The sequence below is a fragment of the Delphinapterus leucas genome, unplaced genomic scaffold (genome assembly GCF_059928025.1).
Source record: "Delphinapterus leucas isolate spDelLeu-1000000601 "Yukka" unplaced genomic scaffold, BTC_Dleu_Yukka2 spDelLeu_asBTCV2_sq72, whole genome shotgun sequence".
NCBI lineage: Eukaryota > Metazoa > Chordata > Mammalia > Artiodactyla > Monodontidae > Delphinapterus > Delphinapterus leucas.
Genome location: NW_028322281.1, coordinates 327,338 through 353,163, shown reverse-complemented (window position 1 = coordinate 353,163; position 25,826 = coordinate 327,338). Strand labels below are relative to the sequence as shown.

At 40.5% G+C, this 25,826-nt stretch overlaps 1 protein-coding gene across 1 annotated transcript in view; it reads left to right on the top strand.

Annotated features, from left to right (window-relative positions):
• The first annotated feature begins 1,072 nt into the window (after nt 1–1,072).
• The window catches only part of SNAP91 (synaptosome associated protein 91), a 156,160-nt gene continuing 131,406 nt past the window's right edge, over nt 1,073–25,826 (top strand). The window contains exon 1 of the mRNA XM_089906135.1: nt 1,073–1,769. Within this exon, the coding sequence (XP_089762261.1) occupies nt 1,640–1,769 (130 nt within the window). The 5' untranslated portion in view covers nt 1,073–1,639. The remainder of the gene's footprint in view (nt 1,770–25,826) is intronic.

Here is a 25,826-nt window from a genome sequence, read left to right as displayed (position 1 = left end):
TCAGGGCCTCTGCTGCCTTTGACGGGCGGGCGAGTCAGAGGTAGGGGAGAGCTGGCTGGGCTTTGCCAGGCAGCGCGGGACGACGCCCCAGTCGCGGCCTTCACAGCGCTGAACTCCAGGAGCCCACTTGCCCAACTGCGCCAACGCCCCCGGCGCCCCCGGCGCATCCCGCAGTCGGCCGGCAGGTGTGCGTGGTGCGCGCGCACGCAGTGCGTGCTGGGTGCGGGTCCCGCGAGCCGAGAGGCAGCTGGGCGCCTGGCGGAGGGTGGCTGGCTGGGTGAGTGTCGCCCTCTTCGCCTGCCCGCCTCCTCTCCTCGCGCCTGCCGGGGATGCTCGCGCGCGGCGCCCCCTTGCCTGTAGGCTCGCGGCCCCGGGGGGCGGCGTGTGTGAGTAGCTGGGAGGGGGCCGCGAGGCGCTGCGTGGAGAGCTCGCCCGGGTTTGTCCGCCGCCGTCACCTGACTCGTCAGAGCAGCTACAGCTGAGGTGGGGGCGGGGATGGAGACGCAGCGCGGAGGGCTGGAGAGACACGGCGGCGGGCGGGTGCGGCTGGCTCCTGGGGCCACGGGCGGCGGGCGCAGGGACCGCGGAGCTGAGGGCGGGGGCCGGGCCAGGGCCGGAGGCGGCGCGCAGCGGACACCGGGTCCGCTCGCGGCCGCTCACACCCACCCGACGCGACTTCCCTCGGCGGCCTGGGCTCCGCTCATCCTGCGGCTGGCGGCGCCGCTCCTGGGGCGGGGTGAGTACCGCCGCCCAGGCTCGGCCCCCTCCCCGTGCTTGGGCCGCCCGGGGATCCGGAGAGGATAATCCTAGGGCGCGGAGAAGGGCAGCGGCCGTGTGACAGCTCCGCGGCGCGCTGAAGGGCGGGCGGGGGGCTGGGCTGTCAGCCCGTCTCTGCTCCGCTGTCAGGAAGGGCGAGGCGCTGCGAGACTCCGGCGCCTCCGCGGAGCCCTGCGGCGGCCCCTGCGGCGGCGATTTGGGGGCGAAGGGAGGGGGTCCGGGCGGAGGGCCTCGGCGGGTCTTTGGAGACCGCGGCGAGGAAGGAAGGGGAGGCGGGCGCGTAATATGGCGCAATACTAGGATAATCTCTGCCGCGACCGAGGGAGGACGAGCCGGTTGCTGCAGCAGCGCGAGGAGGAGGAGGGAGGCGGCCAGGGCTTGGGTATACGATCCATTCTCCGAAGCCTGCGGGCTGCTAGGAGGAGACGCTGCGGCTGGCAGGCGAGAGGTGGGCACACGGCGGGCGCGGCGCCCAGGGCATAACCCGAGGCACGCGGGAGCTGGGCTGGCACCCGAGATAGCTTGCAGGGGAAGTGCTGATGGACTGGGGGGCGAGGAAGGGTGAGGCGGGCAGCATCCGGGGGGAGGGGAGTGGGGGGGGGTCGGTCGGGGACATTGTCACGATGCTGGCACCGGACTCGCACTAGTCTCGCTCAAGACTCCTAAACCGCGTCGTTCGAGCGGAGCTTAGCGCGGTGCTGGCTCCGGGAAGGTGGTACCAGGGCGGGGACGGAGAAGAGAGCCGCCCTGCGGCTGGAGGAGGCAAGGCCTGGGTGCTCGGAGGGTCTGGTCTGCGGCTTAAAGCAGGACCATCTCCCCCTTTTTCCCGCAGAAGAGAAGGCGGTAGACGCGGCCGGAGAAGATGTCGGGCCAAACGCTCACGGATCGGATCGCCGCCGCTCAGTACAGCGTGACAGGCTCCGCTGTAGCCAGAGCGGTGTGCAAAGCCACCACTCATGAAGTGATGGGCCCCAAGAAGAAGCACCTGGACTGTAAGCATCTCTTTATATAAGTGGGACATGCGCACGGCCGAGGCGCCGTGGATACGGGCGACGCGGCCTGGGCGCTTGGTCGATAATGCTGCAGCCTTCCGACCTACCAGCGGGGCTGCCCCTGAGCTCGAAATCTCCCACCGTGGAGGTGTCGCCTTGGGTCGGCCCTGAAACCTTGACTTTGAGCCATTTTTTTCTCCTTTTGACCTCCAAGGTTTTGCTGGAGGAAAAAAACGATTATATATATATAGATAGATAGATAGATTAATAATTTAAGATACCAAGAATTTGTAAATTCAGGGTTAGGCGCTTTTCACCTCTTTCCCCCTTCCTTTCTCCACCCTTCCCCTTTTCCAGTCCACGTTCGAGGAAATCAGGGGTTACACAGTGGTAACAACAGTAACCCCAAAAATAGATTCATGGAAGGTCAAATTTATCACCCTAGTTGTTTCCTAAATACATTTTGGGTAGTTTTAAAAGTGTCATCTTTTTCGGTGCTGCTGCTGAGATTTGGTGCCTGAGTGTGTGTTGTATGTCACCACACCAAACTGAAACAAATTCAAGCTCTTGAATGAGGAAATTGCACATCATAGATAATGGAGATTTCATTTTACCCATCCCGGCACACTTCTTTGTCCCATTCTTGGGAACTGCTGGGCAGAATGACCATGCAGTGGACACAAAATGGATGTGCTTTCCCAGCCTTAGAGATGGTGCAATTTTAGATGAAAACATTCAACTTATAATTTTTTTTAAAGTATTGGGTTTTTTAATCTAGTTTGGAATCTATGTATTTCTGAAGTAAATATTTCATTTGATTAACATAGTGAATGTTTAGTTATTGAAGGGCAAATGGGGACACTTAGAAAAAGGCTTTCACCTGCTTTGAGTAGTGAGGCTCCTTATAAGTAAGGCTACATCAGAATATATTCTGTAGTTGCTGTTCAGTCTTTTGGGACCTGCTTAGAATCTGTCCTGCTATTGTGTTCGTTGGTAAAGGTCAGTGCTGGCATGAAAGACACGGGCAGGTCAAGCCATACCCATTTCCCACCTGGCTTCCTTTGCCCATTTTCTGGTTTTCTTATGCTTGAGGCCTTCCCCAGTGTCTGCCTTGTGCAGCTGAGAAAATGGCACCACTGTTAGAATTGACTCTGGTCCTGTTACCTGTTTAAGCAAAGCTTGATGAAGCTGACAGCTGGATATTGTAAGGGTTCTCCAGCCTTGCGAACCTGTTGTCTCATAAAATTGAATAATTTTGCTACGAGAAGGTTGCCTGAGGGGGAAACACCATTACTCTTTTCCTGAGGGAATTTTCAACAAAATGTGTTGATTATGGTATCGTGTGTTATACATGCAGTACAGGGTGAGAGAGGTGGCCAGGGACCCTAACAGAAGTGGAAATTATAAATTCATGACCAGCTCGTTTTGCTGCAGCGTGCTGAATCATTTAGCCATCTTTGATCAGTTTCCCCAACCCTGGAAGGATGATTCATGTTTTAAAGGTAGGTGTAGGTGTAGCAAATCCTCATAATAAAAAAGCAATAGGTTATGGATTTGCTCAATGATTTGAAAATGATAGATCGATATATTGATACATTTCAGAGAACACTTACAGGTATTTCATTAAACGTGATTCACATAAAGACTGACTTTTCCATATCTAGATAGTCACCTTAATCTTTAGATCTTGAAAAGTCTTTTATAAATTTTCCAGGTGGGGGGTTTTTCAGTATCTCCAGCGTATGTTAGTAAGTGAAGTGATTCTGAAGATGTGGAACACAGCGGGAAGATTTAAGGAAAGCCGTGGAAGTAGGAACTGGTATTGAGTTAAGAACACGGACAATCATAAGAGCTAAACATTTATTGAGCAGTTACTATATGCTGGGCACTGAGCTTTACATTATTAATTTATCATCACTTAAAAGTTTCGGGGAAGGTAATTAACTTTCATAACTTTTAACCCCTGCACTTAACTGCCATCTGTGGTTTATTTAGTAATATTCTCTATGGGGGGGGAAGGGAACCAAATGAGCTGAATGGTCTAATCTTCAAAATACCCATCCTTTTTGCATGGCTTTGTGTGAAATTGAGCATCACAGCCCCACACACTTATTGTAATTTCTATGATATGCATGCAGAAATGTTAATTCTGTCATTTAAAAAATGAGCAAAAGCCAAGCAGTGAGGAGTATTGGTCTTTCTTTTTAACATTTTACTTTTCCAGTAAGACATAAAATAAATTATCTTCACTTAAAGCCAACCTTAGGGTAGAATTTGGAAAGATAGGTATCAAGTTACTGATATGTCCTATTTTAAGAAAACATGATATGGAAAGTCTGAACATATAAATAATGTTGTATGTATATGTACTGCAAGAGGGGATCTTTGCACAGAATTCTTTGTAATGTTCCTTTAAATAACAGTAGACTACCTTATAATTTATTCACAGGTGTTCCAATAACACACCAGTTTTAAAAGTGAGTTATACCAGTTATTAAAACATGCAAACATATAACTAAGTTTCACTATAGGCACTGAAATAATCTTAAGTTTATTTAGTTTTGAAAATATTAAATACTAGGAGGAAAAGAGTGCAAAATGTAGAGTTGGGGATTTGAAACCAAAAAAGTTTTTTTTTTAATTTCTCTTGTAAGTTTATTTTCAATATTCATAACGAAGAGCTTCCTGTTTTTTAGCTGGTATATAGGTCTTTTTTTTTTTTACATCTTTATTGGAGTATAATTACTTCACAATGGTGTGTTAGTTTCTGCTGTATAACAAAGTGAATCAGCTATACATATACATGTATCCCCATTTCTTCTCCGTCTTGCGTCTCCCTCCCACCCTCCCTATCCCACCCCTCTAGGGGGTCACAAAGTACCAAGCTGATCTCCCTGTGCTGCTTCCCCCTAACTATCTAGTTTACATTTGGTAGTGTATATATGTCCATGCCGCTCTCTCACTTTGTCCCAACTAACCCTTCCCCCTCCCTGTGTCCTCAAGTCCATTCTCTACATCTGCGTCTTTATTTCTGTCCTGCCCCTAGGTTCATCAGAACCATTTTTTTTAGATTCCATATATATGTGTTAGCATATGGTATTTGTTTTTCTCTTTCTGACTTACTTCACTCTGTATGGCAGACTCTAGGTCCATCCACCTCACTACAAATAACTCAATTTTGTTTCTCTTTATGGCTGAGTAATATTCCATCATATATATGTGCCACATCTTCTTTATCCATTCATCTGTCGATGGACACTTAGGTTGCTTCCATGTCCTGGCTGTTGTAAATAGTGCTGCAGTGAACATTGTGGTACATGACTCTTTTTGAATTATGGTTTTCTCAGGGTATATGCCCAGTTGTGGGATTGCTGGGTCATATGGTAGTTCTATTTTTACTTTTTTAAGGAACCTCCATACTGTTCTCCATAGTGGCTGTATCAATTTACATTCCCACCAACAGTGCAAGAGAGTTCTCTTTTCTCCACACCCTCTCCAGCATTTATTGTTTGTAGATTTTTTGATGATGGCCATTCTGACTGGTGTGAGGTGATACCTCATTGTAGTTTTGATTTGCATTTCTCTAATGATTAGTGATGTTGAGCATCCTTTCATGTGTTTGCTGGCAGTCTGTATATCTTCTTTGGAGAAATGTCTATTTAGGTCTTCTGCCCATCTTTGGATTGGGTTGTTTGTTTTTTTGATATTGAGCTGCATGAGCTGCTTGTATATTTTGGAGATTAATCCTTTGTCAGTTGCTTCGTTTGCAAATAATTTCTCCCATTCTGAGGGTTGTCTTTTCATCTTGTTTATGGTTTCCTTTGCTGTGCACATGAAACCAAAAAAGTTTTAATTAGTTTGATTTGTATATAACTTTGTAGTTTGGAGTTCATATTAGAAGGTTGTAAGAATAGAGTTTATGGCTCTGTGATTTTCTTTTTTTTAAGACACTGGGTTAATTGAATGGGCTCAGAATCTTTATGAAATGTGTACTTAATATTATTTAAAGTACTGGTTTAGAAGATAATTTTTTTCTCTTTGGGTTGATAGGCCACAAAAATTATTGTTAACTGTGGTAATTTATAAAATGATGCTTAATGATATATGATTTATACATTTGAAGAAATGGTTTGTTAACATCTGGAGGCAGAATTACATGTAAGAAGGTAGAGAGATAAGCAAACTCTAGACATATATTCTCATATATTTTGTCCTTCTTTTCACTCATAGTATGTTTCTTGGAGGAAAAAAATGTATTCAGAAAAGCTTGACCATAATCAGCAGTTATAGATGAAAGTTAACGGTTATGATTAACCTTAATAATTTAAATAAGGATTATATATTTTAAGGTACTTTTGGATTATGTAAAACTTTTATTCTATACTATAATAAGATTGCCCTTTGCACATGAAAATTAAACACCTAACCAATGTTAGTTTAACATTAGTTTTTCTGGATCCATCTGTACATCCTCACTTCCTTTCCCTTTAACATTGTGTACCTATTTGATAGCACATGAAACATCCAGACTTGTCAAGCATTCACCTTCTTGATTGCGTTACATTATAATGTAAACTATTTTACATTTCCACTGTTTTTCCTTTTCTGTTTTGTAGTTGATGGCCTAAGGGATAGCCCAAGTCAAATAATAAAGTAACAGGATCCAGTAGGGCACCCAGTGCTTTCCCAAGTGCTGCGTCAAGGTTAAAGAACAACAACAAAATGGAGTTGGCCCAGAGTAACACCTGCAGGGAGAATTTGGGAAGTTTTACAGCCCTTGTATAGGATTCATTTTGGTTAATTGCTCTTATGAACAGTTTCTGTGTATGCTATACTTTTAAAATACCCTATTTAAGATTGTCAAAATTCCAAACTTAAGACATTACTATCAACATCAAACCAAACCTTATGAAAAGCCAAATTGCTTATCAGTAATCCTACTTTTTTCCATTCTAAACCTCTTGTGAGTTTTTAATAATGAGCTTATCCTACATAATAAGCAAGTAATTCAAGTTCTGAATCTTATGTTTGAGAGATATTGGCATTTTATAAATGATTCTTTTCCTCCCAAATTAAGAAAAAATAAGGTTGTATTTCTTTTTTTTTTAAATCAGACTATCTTTATTAGATACCTTTTTTTTTAATACATTTATTTATTTTTGGCTGCGTTGGGTCTTCATTGATGCTTGCGGGCTTCCTCTAGTTGCAGCAAGTGGGGGCTACTCTTCATTGCGGTGCGCGGGCTTCTCATTGCGGTGGCTTCTCTTGTTGCGGAGCATGGACTCTAGGCGTGCCAGCCTTCAGTAGTTGTGGCACGTGGGCTTCAGTAGTTGTGGTTTGCAGGCTCTAGATGCACAAGCTCAGTAGTTGTGGCGCATGGGCTTAGTTGCTCCACGGCATGTGGGATCTTCCTGGACCAGGGCTTGAAACCGTGTCCCCTGCATCGGCAGGCGGATTCCTGACCACTGCGCCACCAGGGAGGTCCAAGATTGTATTTCTTATAAGAACATGTGGTAAAGGGAATGGGAGATACAAGACTATGTTTTGATTCGAGACAAATATTGGCAAATGACCACAAAATTCCTACTGCTTTTACTTTATAAAATATCTGCTAATAAGAAATTTTGTGAGTAAACATAGAATGAAAATTTAAACCTAAAAATTTATTTGCTTTACATAAGCTTCTTTAGGATACAGTATATAAAATATATTTCAATTTATAGAAGTACTATTTGCACACTGATTCAGTTGATACCATATCTATCTTTGTGATAACTTATAGAGCTTTCTGTAATGCTAGTATCGAAAATGTAAGCTTAGTTTATTGAGTAAAATTAAGCTGGAACAGTGTATAAAAGTTTACTGAACACTAGGGTAACTTTCAGTATGAGAAGTGTACTAACTTGCTGTAAATATATTTTACTTTGATTCCAGTTCTCATTTAACCATTTGTTATTGTCTAAAGAAACCCTCTAATTTTCTATACCGAGGCATACTCTGTTCCTCCTCCTTGATTTCACCGGAAGCCTCAGCCCATGTGGAGATGGTTTAGAACAGTCTGTGTTATTTTGTAGGTAGTCAAGAAGAGATGAGGGAAATAGACTTCTGAAAAACATTCAAGCTGAGCATCCTTTATACCTTAAATCTGAAGGGGTCCAATCTGTGTGGTCCTGTGACATTCTCAGGTGACGTTCAGCATCCCAGGAGGGGAGAAAAGAGATCTTGTGAAGTTTAGGGGTTAGCAGGATTAGGAAAAGAACAGTGGCAAGGAGTCTTAGGTACATCTTTGGGTCACTTTAGATTTTTTTTTCCCGTTTGAGATCAGTGTGGTTAGCGGGTACTTTCTTAGAAGCAGTATAAAATTGGTAACTCAAATCAATTTTTTTAGAAGTTACTCTAGTGATTTAAAAGACTGTAAACATGGAAAAAGATGTAAAACTATGGACGTAGTAGGTAAATTCATATCTTAATTGCAATGTTAGCTTGATGCATTTTAGATTAAAATCTGTATTTTTCGTACATTGCCATATTAGTTTTAACATTTAACAAATGGCTCCTGAAGTCTTATTTGAAATTTAATCTGTGCACTTAGTTGCCATGGATCTTTCCCTTCGTTTTTGACAAGTAAATATCCTTTAAATATCTTACCTCTTCTCTTCAAATTGATTGATCCTGGGGTAGGGTGTTCTTTGGGGCTTATCTTGGTTTCAGTAACTTGGTAAAGAAGGTCAGGAGTGGCATATAACCCTGTTCCCTGAGGGCCGAGGATGCTTGAGTTGTATTTTAGGTGACTCAACTCCTGAGCCAGCAGCTCCTGAGAGAACCTTCAGTATAATCTTAGTGCAGTTAAATAATTTGAAAAGCCACATTTCTTGCCATTAAAAATATTTATTCATCAGTTTCACTTTGTAAAATTCCTTTCTCTTTACAAAGGAATATATTGTTCGCTTGTAAGGGACATGTTGACTATCTGTTTTTCCTTAGGTGTTTATGTAACATGGAAGTTTATCTTTTGTTCCTCACAAAGGGGAGAATAGTTGAATGGCATACTCATTGTCAATTGCATGGTGACCTATAAGTGCAAAATGATGGTGTCTTCCTTGGAGCAGTTGGGTGAAAGCACAAACCAGAGCGAGAATTGTACCCTGAAGCCCACAGCCCTTCTCTAGCTGTTTTCCTGCTCTCTGTTCATTTGTCCTAAGCGTGTGAGGATCCCCCGTCCCCCCTCCCTGCCCTCCCATGTGTACATAAGGTTTCTCTATTATGCATCTTTAAGAAGGGTCTAGTGTCTTCTAAAAGATTTTGTGATGTGCCATTCCTGGCTACCCAGGAGAGAGAAGCTAGATCTTTGCTTTCTGTGGTTTTGCTTTATGGCCTGATCATTTGATTATTCTCCTAGGGTTAGCACTTTTATTTTAAGCTATAACTCTCCTCCTTTCTGCATCAGTTATTCTCTCTGTCATCCGTATCTTTAACCTCTCTCTCTAGCTCTCTTACGATTTTCGAGTATCTCCGTTGAAAACAAACAAACAAAACCTCCTACACACACAGCTCTCCTTGGACTCTATGACCTCTTCTAGCAACCAACCTGTCATCCTTTGCTTTTCTTTCACAGCCATGCTTCTTGAAACAGACACTCACGATTCCAAAGAAAACAAGCATAGCTCTAAGCTTACTTTGGATATTCTGTGTCTTTGGCTTAATTCATGCGTGAAATATTAGAAGCTTTGTGAGGTGCCAGGTATTGCCCACCCAGTTGCCCTGGCCACTGACCTGAGGGTTTTCCCTCCTCTCTCAAATTCAGTGAGTGATCAATTCTTTTTTTTTTTTTTTTTTTGCGGTACACGGGCCTCTTACTGTTGTGGCCTCTCCCGTTGCGGAGCACAGGCTCCGGACACGCAGGATGCGCAGGCTCAGCAGCCATGGTTCATGGGCCCAGCTGCTCTGCGGCATGTGGGATCTTCCCGGGCCCGGGTATGAACTCGTGTCCCCTGCATTGGCAGGCAGACTCTCAACCACTGCGCCACCAGGGAAGCCCTGATCAATTCTTTTAAAACTCTCTGACCTCTCCTTCTTTAGCTGTCTTCTGCCTGGTTTTAATCAGTAATAAACCTTATCTGTAAAATGATTAGTAATAGTACCTACCTCATATCTGTTAAGGAGTATGAGAGAGAGAGTACATGTAAGAGACCCAGCCCAGAGCTTGACACACACACCTGCAATGAACATCAGTTATTACTACCACTACTGTAGTTAACCATTACTAGTACAGTTGCTGTTGTTGCCATGACTAGTACCATTACTGCTACTCCCACCACCATAACAACTGATGCATGAGCCTTACTAATTTGCCCTTACTGTGCTTGTTTTTCGTCTCCTTTCAATTGCTTCAGGTTTTACTTTAATTCTAACTTTCCCCTTCTTTAGTTTGGAAGCTATATATACTATTTCTTTTTTTTTTTTTTAACAAGAATACCTTTATTGAATCACATTTTGAATTTATAATTCTAGACATTATAGTTTTATGAATAAATAATATTTGTATTGCATTTATAGGAAATGTTCAGAAAGTGCTCATTACTTTGAATTTGTTCCCAGTGATTTTTGTAGCTCTCTAGAAATGTACTACCATAAATGTATTATTATAAATCAGATTCTAGCTTTAGAAAAGAATGTGTTATCTTTAATCATGGAGACCATATCCTATATTATATTTATCATTATTAGCAATACAGCTAGGTAGGACGTTACCTGGATTACAGTATATTTAAAAGACTTGTTTTACTTTTATTTCTTTTTTTTAATTTGATTTTTTTTACATCTTTATTGGCGTATAATTGCTTTACAATGGTGTGTTAGTTTCTGCTTTATAACAAAGTGAATCAGTTATACATATACATATGTTCCCATATCTGTCCCCTCTTGCGTCTCCCTCCCTCCCACCCTCCCTATCCCACCGCTCTAGGCGGTCACAAAGCACCGAGCTGATCTCCCTGTGCTATGCGGCTGCTATTTCAGTTCTTTTAGTGTTTGCCCTTCAAAATTTAGTATGCATTCTAAAAGTCTCAAGTCGATCAGTATCTCTTTTTTTTCCTACCAAAGAAAAGAAATTTAGAAACTTTTTATTTTGCCATGAAGTGTGTTTTATTGTCATTAATCATACAAACAATTTTCTACAATATCCCAGAGCAAACCAGAGAATTTGGCAGTCCTATAGAGGATCCCCTCAGAGACCCACAGGCCGGTGGCATCGGCACAGAGTGCCCGGGTTCACAGTGCAGCTTGTTGCTCGTGTCCATCTTGCAGGTGGCTCTTCCTCCACATCATGACTAGGGTCTCCAAGATGATGGAGGCGGAGAATCCTCCAGGTTCTTAGAAAATCTCAATTGGCTTGCAGGGTGTTCTTCTCCTGCATCTCCATCTTCTTCAGCTTGGCCTTATCAAAGCTCACGATTTCTCTCATGTCCAGCTTGTCTGCCATTTTCTTAAAACAATCTTAGAAGTTCCACTCCAAGCCTCTGGTCCCGGTGCACCCACTTGCGTCACTGCAACAAGAGACGAAATTTAGACATTTTTAATTCCAGTCATCCACTTTTTACTTATATGCTATTATTGTCCAGGGATTTAGTCCACCATTGATTTAACCCCCAAAGCCAGACATTATTACTTCATACAGGCAGTGTTCATTTAGCTGAATCCACCTTTCCTTCTTTGTTCACCATTCCTTGATCATGCCGAGGATTTCCTTGAACTATATCTTTTTGAAACTCTTTCAGTGAGGCTGTTTAGTAGTAAACTCTGTTTTTGTCTAAAAAAAAATATTTTACGCACATTGCTGAAGGGTAGTTTATCTGGGTATACAATTTTAGATTGAGTTATTTTCTTTTAAAGATTATATTTGGCTTCCATTGTTGCTCTTAAGAAGTCATCTATTAGACTACCAACCTTTAGGTAATCTCTGTTTTTGTGGTTGCTTTTAAAATCTTGTGTCTTCTCTATCTATACTGTATGTGTGTTTAGACGTACTTTTTATTTACCCTATTTGGAGCTTTATGAGTTTCCAGAATTTGAGAATTCATGTCTCTCATTAGTTCTGGAAAATTCTCCATCTTTGATTGTTGCCTATACCCATTCTCTTCCTTCTCTCCTTCACACATGATTATGTATATGCTGGACCTTCTCATTACACCCTTATATCTATAAATATACCTTTCATAGTTTCTAACACTTTCTTTACTGTTTGGCATGCTTTGTTTTTCAGATCTCTTCCAGTTCATTAATTCTTTCTTTAGCTGTATCTTGTCTGCTTTTACTCATTCTTAGTTTCTAATTTTATTCATTTATATTTTTCATTTTTGGAGTTTTTCAAAATTGCCCTGTTTGGGGATAACATATTACTTCTTGCTCACATTTTTGAGTTCCTCTTTTATTTCTTTACCATTTTGAACACAACTCATTTTATATTCTGTATGTCATAGATCTGTTACATGAAGCTCTGTTTCTGCTGTTGTTTTTGCCTAACCATCAGTCATCGTTTATTTCTTCATGTGTTTTATAATTTTGGACTATGAGATCACGTTGGCTAGGACTTCATCTTTGGGAATCCTGGAAAGCCTAGGATCACCTAGAGAGGATTTGTGTTTGCTTCTGCAAGGTCCCACAAGTGCTACCATCCTGGGAGCACCTTAAGTTGATTTGTGCTCTTGGAGCTTCCCATCTAGTGCAAGACCAGGTCCATAATCCTTATCCATAATTTGAAAATCCAGAAAGCTCAGAAGAATGAAATTCTTTTTGTAAATCATCTGGTGGCAAAACTTGATCAGATATAGCTGTTGTACTACCTACCATGAAGGTTCATATAATGAGCTACAGAAATGTCATATTATGGTGTGTTGTCCACATTATACTAGGTTACTTAGTATATGGTATATGCACCACATTACTTTTGTAAAATCTGGGAAATCCTAAATTCTGAAACATGTATCGCTCTAAGGGTCTTGGATGGAGGAATGTGAGTCTGTAATATAAATTTGAATCACAGGCTCCAACGAGGTGAAAAGCTATGTTTACAAAATGCCCCAGAGATTTTTTTCCCCCTGACATCTACTAAGAACCTAGGTTGAGTGAATAGTTTTCTTCTGGTCTTCCTTTGCTTGAAGGTGTTCTTTGTTGGTTTTTTTCCTCCTAATTTTAGTAAGGGAGTAACTCTTTGAGGATCCCAGCTCTATAAGGAGGTCTTAGTTCCAATCAGCCATTTTGCTTAGTCCCAACTGCCTTGTCTTCTATTCCCCACAGGGTTGTTAAAATCTAAGCCTCTGGCTGCTCAGACTAACACATGGCCTCAGGGCAGCCTTCTCTTAAGTATCAGTTTACTATGTGGTTTTCTGCATCTTCTTTCATTTCTGGCCCTGGGGATTGCTTTTATTTCCTCATGAGTACAGCCAAATGGGTAGAAGATGCCTGTAATGTTTATCTAAATTATCAGGTGTTTTTTTTCCTTGATAGTCCACCTATATGCTAGAAATGGATCTAGCCTGTTTTTCCCATCCTCTGTCCTCCCACCCCCTTTACACACATCCCAGAGCAGCTCTGACATTCATCGGCTTCACTATACTGTGCATTATTTTGGGGCCTCTGTACACGCTGCTTCTATGTTTTAATATATATTTTAAAATCTCATGTCTGAAACCTGGCTTCACTCATTCCTTTTCAGTAGGTCGATGGCACCCAGTGCTTCTGTCCCTGTCATCTCACTCATGGAGCTGTGGTGGGTTTGGTGGCTCCCTCTGACCTGCAGTTTTGTGAGGCTGCCTTATCTCTAACACCAAACACAGCATGGTAGCAGGTTTAGGTAAACATTTGCCGAGTGTTTTTTTATTACACCTTTACTAAATTTTAGGCCCTTTTTTTTTCTTACTATTTTTCTTACTATTTAAAGATTCTATTTAAAGATTTTACTCCTTTATTTAAAGATTTTACTTTTGCTTACTAATCTTTCAGAAGGGCATGGACTTAAATGGATCCATTTTCTCTCAAGTTTATGAAAACAATAGAAGTATGATATTGAAGGAAAACAAACAAAAGAAACATTAAATTGCTTAATGTACATAGTTAATGTGCATTTCCTGACCCTCTCTTGACACTTGCATTCTTTTGACATGAAAAAAATTTAATTTGGGGAAAGTTATAGCCTTGATATGCAAAGTTTTTTGGATTTAAAGTATATGTACTTCTCTTGGTGCATATCACTAATGATTAGATAGGAGATGATTGGGTATTAATATCAGAGAAAATTCTTCACCAGCGTCTTGTGTGTGCAGATGCATTTGCTTTGGGTTTTTTAGAGCTGGATACAGTTGGGTAGCATTGTTCTTCAATAGCCCTTTTATAATTTATAACTGCCTACATTATGAATGGTAAGGGTATTATGGAAGAAAAGCATTATTTCAAAAGTAGCTACATGTTGTTAATTTTCACTGAAATGATATCACTCACCAGGTGTATAGTGATATGATATTACCATTAACAACTTGAGGGTTTTAGAAAAACAGTGAGGAGAGGAGACAAGCTTAACCTAAAGCTTTGGATTCTCTTGCCTTTGTAAAAAGAACAGTGAATATCAACATATTTCATTTAGCTTTTAATGATCTGTTTGGAGAAATTATAAATTACTTTTACTATTGAGGCTTTTAGTAGCTTATTAAGCACAATCCCATCATTCGTTCATTTAACAAATATTTGGGTGTTTACTAAATGCCAGGAATTATTCCAGGAGGCAGGGGTACTATGGTGAACAAGATACATACAGCTCTTGGCATCAGAGAGCTTGCAACTTACTAGTGCTGACAGAAAATGCAAACACTAATTACTGGTGGTTCTGAAAGTTTTAACAGGGGGAGGTGAAGACATCCATGGGAATGCACTGAAGAGGAACTGATATTTAAGCCCAGCCTTGAAGAACGATCATGACTTAACCTGAGTGAGGGGTGGACAAGGGCTGCCGCACAGTGTTATCTTGGAAGAGGCTTAGAGCAAGCGAGGTACGTTTTAGGAACTGAAGGAAGTTAAGGGCTGCTGGAAGACTGAGGTTAAGAAGGCTAAGAATGCTGTGAGAGGAAACCTGAGTTGTGGGCAGTGGCAGATCTGGAGGGCCTTCTAGGCTACAGAGGATATTAGAAGTTGTCCACCTTTTTCATTTTTATAGATGAGGAAGCTGAGTCCCAAAGAGGCAAGAATCACACATTCTTTGTGTGTTCATACTGAATATTTCTTGGGACTTCCCTGGCGGTCCAGTGGTTAGGACTGTGCACTTCCACTGCAGGGGGCATGGGTTCGATCCCTGGTCAGGGAACTAAGATCCCACATGCCATGCAGCACGGCCAAAAAATAAAAAAACATACTGAATACTTCTTAGCTATCTGCCTTCAGCAGGTACACTAATGGGTCATTGCTTTGTTCACCTAGTTCTGATGGCTGTGCCTATGGCATATAACATTCTCCATGTGGGGTCATGTGGGAAATATAAAATATATATAAATATTAAGTAGACACACACATGTACGCACACTTTAATAGTGTTGAATTCAAATTCACCATAAATGTACACGTAACCCTGGGCACTTCTGACACAGGGACAACCATGCATCTGTCCCTGGTAAGTGTTGCAGGCCTCATCCTGCCAGCCTGAACCTTTCTTACCTTTCTCCTCTCCTTGTCTTTTGCTTGGTTCTTGGGTCCTGGTGCTGGCACGAGAGAATGCTCTCTATGCCATTGGTGACAGTGAAGACTTTGAAGATTACAGATGTGTAGTTTAGTTGAAAGTCTTCTAAAACTATGTATTGAAACACACTTTAAGGCCATTTGGTTTGGTCTTATTGTGGTGACATAATTTGTAACATTCCTTAACTATCACCACTGAAATAATAGAATTTTGCAAATCAGGCTTCCTAACTATTAAAACTACAAAACAAAATACCAAAAATAATCCCCCCCCAAAACACCATACATGTTAAGTATATCTAAGTACGTTCATGCCATACTTCACTGGGTTGGTCTGTTAGCCTGTTAACACCAAAGAAAAACACAACAGTTACTAAAATTTAGGTTAAGAAAATATCCAAGTGAAGAATGTTACCTTTCCCCTATTCTTTCCAAAGCCAGTTGCTTTCATATCGCTATCCTTTGTAATTTTTTCCTCAAGGTAAATACTAAAAAGATATAAGAAAATATCCTATTGGTTCTTCCTTAATAGAATTTTTTAAAACTTTCTATAATCTCACTAACAACTTGATTAACATCAAATTGTACAGCTTACAAACCATCATCTAGCTAAACACTTGAGTTAGACGGTGGCTTAATGAAGTTTTGTTATTTTTGTCTCCCCATTACAACAGAGTTGCAGCGTGTTCATGTTTTTCTGGTCTCTTCATTAAATATTTTAACATTTAAGGTTCTGGTTTTGGCTCCCCTTGAATGAGCATGAGTGTACTCATGGCACTTTCCATGGAAGACTGATTTGAGCCTTGCTAATGGACAGGCTGCACCAAATTTTTTTTTTTTTTTTTTTTTTGCGGTGCGCGGGCCTCTCACTGTTGCGGCCTCTCCCGTTGCGGAGCACAGGCTCCGGACACGCAGGCTCAGCGGCCATGGCTCACGGGCCCAGCCACTCCGCGGCATGTGGGATCATCCCGGACTGGGGCACGAACCCGTGTCCCCTGCATCAGCAGGCGGACTCTCAACCACTGCGCCACCAGGGAAGCCCCTGCACCAAATGTTTTTCACACTTGAATCTCCTTTTTGCTTTGTGGTTCTCTAGTTGTTCATTTTTTCCCACAAGAGTTCTCATCATGGTTCCAAAGGAGTCACTTAATTTTTAGTTATAAAAAATTTATTGCATTTTTTGAAGAACAGTGTGTTGCACTAACATTCCTATGTCAAGGGTCTGTTCTGTATGTGTATGTATATATATCGGTAGAATAGAGATTTGACTTTGGTCCTTCTTGTGGATTGTACTAATCATTTCATGCGGTAATGCTGTGAATTCAACAAGAAATGCTTCTTCAGTTGAGTTCAGCATTACTTTCTCAGGTGGAAAAAGAAGGGTATGAATTGGGCACTGAGTTGGTGGGAGTATAAATTGGTACAAACTTTTGGGAGGGCAGATTGGCAGTACTAGTCAAAACTCTTGAAAACAGCAATTTGACTGTTATAAATTGGTCTCAGATAAATAATTGGAAAAATAGAGAAAAGTATGCATTTAAGGGTATTTGTTGCAGCAATGCATACAGGAATACAAAATAATACACCTAAATACTTGATTAAAAAAGGATGGTGTGTGCCAACAATAAGATACTAGGCAACCTTGAAAAATGAGTTTGTTAAAGTATATTTGACATGGAAGGACAGTTTATGAGATATGATTCAGTTTTCATTTTTTTAGAAAGTATGTATATGCCCATAGTACTTAGTTTGGTAGAATATATGCCAAAATGTTGTCTGTGCATGGAAAGATTTTTACTTTCTGCTTCATACCCATATTCATCCTGACTGTTTTGAATGTGAGTCACAAGAATATAGATCAAACTTATTTTGGCAAACAGCTTCACCAAAAGAAAGGGACTCTCTTCCTAGAGCTAAAGTTTTACAAAATCCTAGGGAAGAACTTTTTTTAACATCTTCATTGGAGTATAATTGCTTTACAATGTTGTGTCAGTTTCTGCTGTATACCAAAGTGAATAAGCTATATGTTTACATATAACCCCGTATCCCCTCCCTCTTGCGTCTCCCTCCCATCCTCCCTATCCCACCCCCCTGGGTTGTCACAAAGCACCAAGCTCATCTCCTTAGGGAAGAACTTTGATTTGCTTTGCTCAAGTCCTTGTTGACCTGTGAGAGTATGTGGCATGATACTAATGATTACCGGTCCAACCAGAACTACTTAGTTGGGAACCCCAAGAGCTAGTGGCTTGATACAAGTTTTATTTCTTGCTTGCCTCACAATTTGCTACAGATTAGTTCATTCCATCTAGGTGATTTCATCACCTAGGGTTTCAGAGTCCTCCACTGGATTCTATGCATCTGTGTGGTGGAAGAAGGAAGACAGAAAGGGGAGTATTGCAGGGGAAGATTGAGGGCCAGGCCTAGACATCATTTCTGTGTATTTTCCATTGACAAGAATTCAGTGGCCTCACCAAAATGTAGGAGAAGATAGGAAATGAAGTCTAGCTATGAGTCCAGGAGTAGAAGGAAATGAGATGTGAACACACAATTGTTGGCTCCACCGTGCCTATGGAAGAAGAAATTGGATTATAGCTTGTCGCCTATATCTTAAAAACACTTATTTTATGCCACTGAGATCTCCAGCGATTTGACTGCTATAGTAATGTCATTCATATCTAGCAATAAGCTAGTTGCTGTTAATTTTTTTTTCAGTGAGGCCAGATCATTCTGGAAATGGATGACTAATGGCTGGTCAGTAGACTCTCGGCATATTCCTCCCTCCTTGGCAGACATTGCAGATTGATGCTGGCACTCTTCAAAGCATTGATTCAGCCTCAAAATGCCGTACATATACAATGTTTTGGATTTCTACTGTCAATCATAGTTGACATTTAAGATGAAACAGATTTGCTATTACTTGTCTAGGTAATTTATCTATGTTAGATACTGAGGCATACTGCTCTCTGGATTTATCTAGACGCCCAGAATTGACATTCAGCTTGGCTGGTTCGTAGCCCGGGATTCATCTGCCAGTGATCTTGTCTTTAAAAGCTAGTAATAGAGTGATTTGTGTGGTTAGGCCGTGGGGAGAAGTTCTTCCTGGCTCCATTTAACAGCAAAAAGCTATTGTTCTTGATTTTATATTTTGTGTAACAGAGACAGTTATAGCTTTTGTGAGATAGGGAAAGGATGTTTTGAATTTTTGCATAAAATCTAAACTTTCTCTAGGTAGGCATCAAGTCTGATATTAACCAGTGGCCTTAAAATATAAGTTATGCAAAGCATATTAGAATTTTAGTATGGAAGAATTGTCTTTGAGCTGCTGCTTAGGTACCTACATGGATATGGTTTCTTTTTTAATGTAAGTTGATTCTTGATTCACTTGTTTGATGTATAATGTATTAGCAGTCTGTCTTTTCCTGGAAGATTTAAGTGAAGAAAACTAAAGGAGGCCCCTGGGGCTGAAGTGGGTGAGCATTGTGCCTGGCACGTGTACAGGACCAATTGCTGTTTTCCTCACAAACCTCCGTGAAGTTAATACTCCTATCCTAGGGAGGTTGGGAAACTCACCTGAAATCCCCCGGCTAATGAAGGAAGGAGCCAGGGGTTCTAACTGCAAGACGTAAGGATTATTTTTTTCCTTTGTATCGTGTTTTTTGCCTCTTGCCTGTGTCTCTAGTTATCACAAGTCTCAATAATCCGAACAAAACCAAACCAATTAAGATACCATATGATTGTTGTAGGGAGGAAAGACCAGGGTGAGCTCTGAAGGCAGTTCATTAGCTAATTAGCTTGATGGGCAGAAGCCCTGTGAAGGTCCTCTTCTGCGTAATGGGGAAAAAAGTGGAGGGGTGGTTTCAAATGACTGCCCTTAGCCCAGTCTCACCTCTCATCAGTTACGTCTTTTGATGCTTTGCTACTGTAAGCCTTTATTGGAAATACTTGTTAACTAAGGACTTTGGGCAGTGCTGGGAGGTACAGGAGGAGTAGTGATTTGTGAAGACGACCTAGGGTAATGCCAGGCTCTGTTGCTCTCTGGCTGTGATCTTGGCCAGATGAATTTCATTTCTTTGGGCCTCAATCTCCTCTTTTCCAAGGCATCATGGGGTTATGGTAATATTTAAATGAATATATTTGTTAAAAACATCAGTAACAACAATAAAATTCAAACCTAAATGACTCTACAAATTATTGTGATTAGAGGAATAAGCCTTGTGGGCCCCAACAGTTAGCGTCCTACGATGTGCAGCAATGAATGTACAAAAAGAGCCCAGCCTCAGCTGCTCTCCACATATCTTTGGCATCTGCTTGAGAGATGATAGTTTATTCCTAGAAGATAAGAAAAGAGAATTGGGCAATTAAACCCTCACTGTATGGTTTTCATGATCTTGTTTTTATTCTGTTGACAGATGTTAGTACTAATTATCAAAATACAGGTGTAACTTATGTTTGATTAAAATCATCTACTGAAATAGATTGAATTGATGCTATAGGTTTAAACTTCGCAGTTTTAGATATTAAGCTTTTCAAATATAGTCTTTTAGTAAAAGAGGGTTATTGCTTTAAGAAAGATAATGGTCGTTGCTCACTGAAATGTTTAATAAGACATGTAGGCAGTGGGAAGACTGAAAAATGTGGAGTGACTATTGTTGGCTCTAGATTCTTCATGGTTAGCATTTTGTACTATTTTTGGTTTATATTTGAACACATGAATAGAAATGGAGAGACACTAAATATACTGTTTTGCATTGAACATTAAAGAATTGAGGAAAGATTTTTTAAATATTTAGAAAAAATTTTTGAACTGATAGCAAAACTGATTTAAAAGTGAGGTCAGTTTCATGGTGAATCTCAATTTATATTGTATGTACTAATAATATTATATTTGAAGGATTTGACAATTTTTAGTACTAATAGAAAGATAAACAAGACGTAGTAGAACCATATAACAAGATGTAGTCAATAAATAATGTTAAGAATACTGATGTTCATTGTTTGTATTGAAGACATTTTGAAAAAATATTAGCAGGATAATTGAATCATTTAAAATTTTACATATGAGAATTTAGTCCTTATAGCTAACAGTGAGCTGTGTAGTTGTGGTTAGGAATTCATAACATTTAATAAACTAATTGATCAGGTGCAATATAACTTTAGGGAGGTTATAGTATGTAGAGCTTGTCAAAATCTTAGTTAGGTCATAATTATGAGCTGTCTTATTTTTAAACACTTTTTGTGTTTTTGTTGTATATTTCTAAAAATGTGTAAACTTGGCCAGCCTCTGTTAAGAGTGTGAAAAGGGGAAGCATTTGTCTTGACTCAGGAGTACCATTTTTTGAATTAAAATTTTAATTTTAAAAACCCAGGAATTAATTATCTGTAGTAGAACATTGGAGTTGAAAAGGATAGGAAATGGAATATTAGCAATGTCTGTACCATAGTACGACTCACTATGTATATCAAATCTTGGTTATTTTATATAAAACTGTGTTATATGGTAGTTTAAATGATTTTCTTTATATTATGTGATAGTTCTTAGAAAAATTAATGCTTTTCCCATTCTAATCTAATAATTATTTTTGGACTGTTAGTTAATATAGGAACCAAACTAATACTGCCCATCTCATCTTTCTTACAGTGCATGGCAGAAGAGATAAAATTGAAGGGTATTAGGGGATGAGCTGGAAAAGCAGAAATTGTCAAAGTTGTAAGACTTATCTGTTTTCAGCTCAAGATTCACTACTTCTGTTTCCAGACTTATTCCTATGGAAACACATGAGGTTTTATACTGTCACCCTTCTCTTTCCTTTCAGGTATGTCAGTCAGTTTGGATATAACCAACCAAACGAAACAACTTGTTCAGTGTATCTGTTGCTTTAACAGAGAATTGAGTATTTTATTACTAATGTGTAACTGAGCTGAACTGTGTTTTCCTAGACCTACAAACCTTCTTTCAACAAATGCTTCCTAACTAACTTTGAGATCTTAAAATATGTTCTAGTCTCTTTTGAGTTATACAGCAAAAGAAGGCTAATGGGTTCACAGTTGTCATCAAAAACTGCTAAAAGAGAGGTACTTCAGAAATGTGTTCCGTTTCTCTTCATCACAGTATGATTTATTCCTCACAGAGAGTTTTGTTCATCAGAGTAGTATTAGGAAGTACTTCCTGGAAAACATTTAAGTACTCAGGTTAAGTTATTGTTCTCTGTCCGTAATCATTAGGAAAACCTTCAATGTATGATGTCCCCTTTTATCCTTAAGTTCAAGAAAATTTACCTGAGAGTATTTTTTTATACTCATCATGAATGCAAAGAAAACTTTAATTGTTCACACATAGGGTGGAGTAGAAAGAAGCTGTTAAGATTAATAAAAGTTTTTTTAACATATAAAATGAAATTAAATGATGAGAAATGGAAAGGAAGTAAAAGGAAAAAATGAAGATAATGATTGTAAACCACTTAAGATAAAATTTTATACTCTGAAGAAAAGATAGTTAAATGACAGAATGTGTAAGATAGAAAAGAAAGAAAGGTGAGGCAACTGACACGAAGAAGTGGGGGGTTTGACGACAAATATTTGACATAGTTTAATAGAAAATTAAAGATGTGATATTTATAGCCATACTTTTTTAAGGATTGATGTCAAAAATTGTTTTCAAAAAAATTTTTTAACATCTTTATTGGGGTATAATTGCTTTACAGTGTTGTGTTAGTTTCTGCTGTATAACAAAGTGAATCAGCAATATGTATACATACATCCCCATATCCCCTCCCACTTGCGCCCCCCCCCCCCATTTGAGGCCTCATTCTTTTTGGTCCTCTTTCTTTTCTTTCTGTCTTTTTTTTTTTGGTGGTGGGGAGGCGCCACACTGCCTGACATGTGGGATCTTAGTTCCCTGACCCGGGATCGAACCCGTGCCGTGCCGCTGCAGTGGAAGCACGGGGTCTTAACCACTGGACCACCAGGGAAGTCTCTGGTCCTCTTTCTTGATCTTTAGATGACAAGAGAGTACTTAGATGACAGAGTAAAGAGAGTACCATCATACTGAAATTGGGTTAATATTTACCAGATTTAAAAAATATTTATCCCAAAGTTATTTGAAAGTTTCCATTTTTTAGTGCTTGTTTTGTGTATACTTTTTCTTATAATCTACCATTTTTTTAAACCATTCTCTGTATGAGCAAAATGTATTAAGATTCATTTATCACTGCTATGTTCAGCAAATGTTTACTGAAGACCATAGAATATTCCGCTAGGTGTTGGCTTTCTGGCTCTTATGGTTTTGTAATTTGGCAGGAGAGCCAAAGTAGAATTTTGAATTTTGAGGACTTAATTGGATGCTTGTTTGAAAGCTGTGCTTTGTAGTTTCATAGGCATGTTATAAAGACTTCAATATATTCAAATTCAAAGGATGGCTGATAGTTCAGTTACCATGAAGGCTGCTCTGTCATCAAGCTGTCTTGGCCTCCCACCCGCTTCCCTTTCTCTGGGTGGTCCTAAATGTCTTTGTCCCTAATGTTGCAGGTGGGATGGGGGAGGATGTCCTAAGGCCTACTCTGAACCTTGATGGGTGGCTCATCTGAAGGTGAAAGATCTTGAATAAGAAGTACCTTTGCTACCTCTGAGCAACACTTAGTTTCATTGGGGAGGCTCAGTTTAGCAGAGTTTTCCATGAACCTACTGCTTAGTGAGATGCTGTGAAGAAAACAGATAAGACACAGCAGCCTCTATTGAGATCCTCATAGGATAAACATGTAAACAGACCAATAATAATATACCATTATAAGTGATATAGTGAAGGAATAACCAGTGTACTGTGAGAGCACAGAGGAGGGATGGCCAGTTTTGCCGGAAGAGAGTCAGGAAAGGCTTTTCTGAAGTGGTGATATGTTTGGCTGCATGGGAGACAAATAGGAGTTTGCAAAGAACAAAGGAGTGTGACTAGGCACAAAATATTCAGTGTGCAGTGGAAAGGAAAAAGAAGTAGGGTGTAGTAAAGAATCATAGGGGCCAGCCCTAAGTCTTATTTTATAAAGCAGTGAAAAGCCAATGCAGAGTTTTAAACAGGAGAGTTCCATTGTGAGATTTAATTTCTTGGAATATACATCTGGTTATGGAGAAGATGGCTACATTAGGAAGAATGGAGACCAGATGGAAATACTGGAGTGAGTCAAGTGCAAATGAGGGTCTGAGCAAGGAAGTTGCGGAGGGGATAAAATGGAGAGGCTAGATTTCAAAGGAAATTCTGCCTCAGAAGCTACGGGAGTGTGTTTGAAGGGTAAGGAGGAAAGATTTTAAGCTGGCTAACCATGGAGGCAAAATTAATGAGTTTGCAAACATCTAGACTCTTACACTCAGCACATCCAAGACTGACCTGTTTATTTTCCCCTCAAACCCATTTCATCTCATATCAGCCATCTGAATCTCAGTTGATAGCAGCTTCATCCATTCTGTTGGTTAAGTCATTGGGGTCATTCTCGACTCCTTTCTTTCTCTCCTCCCCTGTATTCTGTCGGTCAGGAAAACCTGTTGCCTCTGCCTATCTGCAAACTTGTATTTATCCAACCACCTGTCACCACCTCCTCTGCCAGTCTCAGCCGCCATCATCTCTTACCAGGATTACTGCAGTAGCTGCCTAATTCTGCAGCTCAAGTGATCCTTTTCAGTGTCATTCCAGTTATGGCACTGCTCTGCTCAAAACCTCCATTCCACTCACCCCCAAATTTAAATTCTGATAAATTCATTACAGTCTACGCCCTGTCATTGTTAATTAAATACCTCTGTGGCCAGTAGCTCTTTTTTTTTTTTTTTTTTTTTTTTGGCCATGCCACGTGGCATGTGAGATTTTAGTTCCCCAGCCAGGGATCGAACCCACACCCCCTGCATTGGAAGCACAGAGTCTTAACCACTGGACCACCAGGGAAATCCTGGGGCTAGTAGCTCTTAAAAAAGAAAATGGTGAATTTTATTATGAGTTATGTAAATATGACCAGCTTATTCAGAAAAATACTCAAAGTAATAAAAATAGCACGTAACTAAGGAGCCACCTTACACCTGAGAGACTTCATCTAATTTTGTCTGTTTTGCAGGCCTGGTATAGGAAGAACCCAGATTAGAATCATAAGAAAAAATCAGAGCTGACTATAAGAGATGAAGGAAGACTAGACTTAGGCAATTGAGATAAAGGCAGAGTGCATTCCAGGTTGACAATAAGTATTAGTGAATAGGTCCGCTGTCTACCAGGTCCCGTTCTTGATGCTTGGGGGTACATCAGTGAACCAAACAGATGACAATGCTTCCCTTGTAGAGTTTATATTTGAGGTGGGTAGGACAGTCAAAATAAACATAAGGAAATGGAGTTAGATGTTAAAGACAAAAAATGGTCTAGAAAAAGAGAGAGATGAGAGCACAGATGCAGGAATTCATTGGGAGGGGCCTTGAGTGTGAAATAAAAATGACTGGATTTTATTTGTAGGTAATAGGCCATTGAGATTGTTTAGAGCAAGAGAACAATCAGCTCAAAGAGATGTTTTTGAGAACCTCAGTCTTGTCGAATGTAGAGAGGGTTGGAGGGAGGGGAATCTAAGATTGTTTCAGAAGACCAGGTTCTGAAGGGTTGGTAGGCAGTGTTTACAAGGAAATTGGAAGGAATGGACAGAATAAAAGACATTCGCAACATTTAGTGTGGTGATCAGGAAAAGGAAAGAGTCAGAGATTGCAGTGCTTCCAAGCCTTGTTTTGCCCCCGAGAATGGTTGAATAAGAAGTTAAGCAGTGTGTGGTCATCTTTAATTTACTAAAGTTAGGGATGGTCCCTCTTGGTGTTGAATCTCACTTTAATTCTTTTTAATCACAACGAGATGAATGTTTTTGGATAGGGAAAATCAATTTATGATTTCCTCGATTCTCTACTCTTAGTCTGTGCCAAGCAATGCATTAGGCATGGCTTCTCCTCCTTCTGCCCTCTGCCAGAAATGAGATGTCTCCCTGTGGGGAAGGAGGCCTGAACCCCCAAGCTGGTGCACCCACTGTGCTTGGGGAAGGCGCAGAGGGGTTTCAACACTCATGTTCTGAGGGCACAAACAGGCAACTGTGTCCATGTGGGCTGTGTTCTGACCCTTATTCTATCTTTCTCTGATGCATAAATGTTGGGTCCGTGGCATCCAATCATAATTTTTCCCTTGTTTACACACTGAGGGACAAGTTTGGCTCCTTTTTCTAACAAGAAATTAGAGCAGCAAACAAGCATGATCTTTAAAGAGAATTTTAACAAGGTCTATGCGGATATTGCCCGTCCTCCTCCCTTTCTTTTGGTCACGTGTCAGTTATCTTCTGGGAA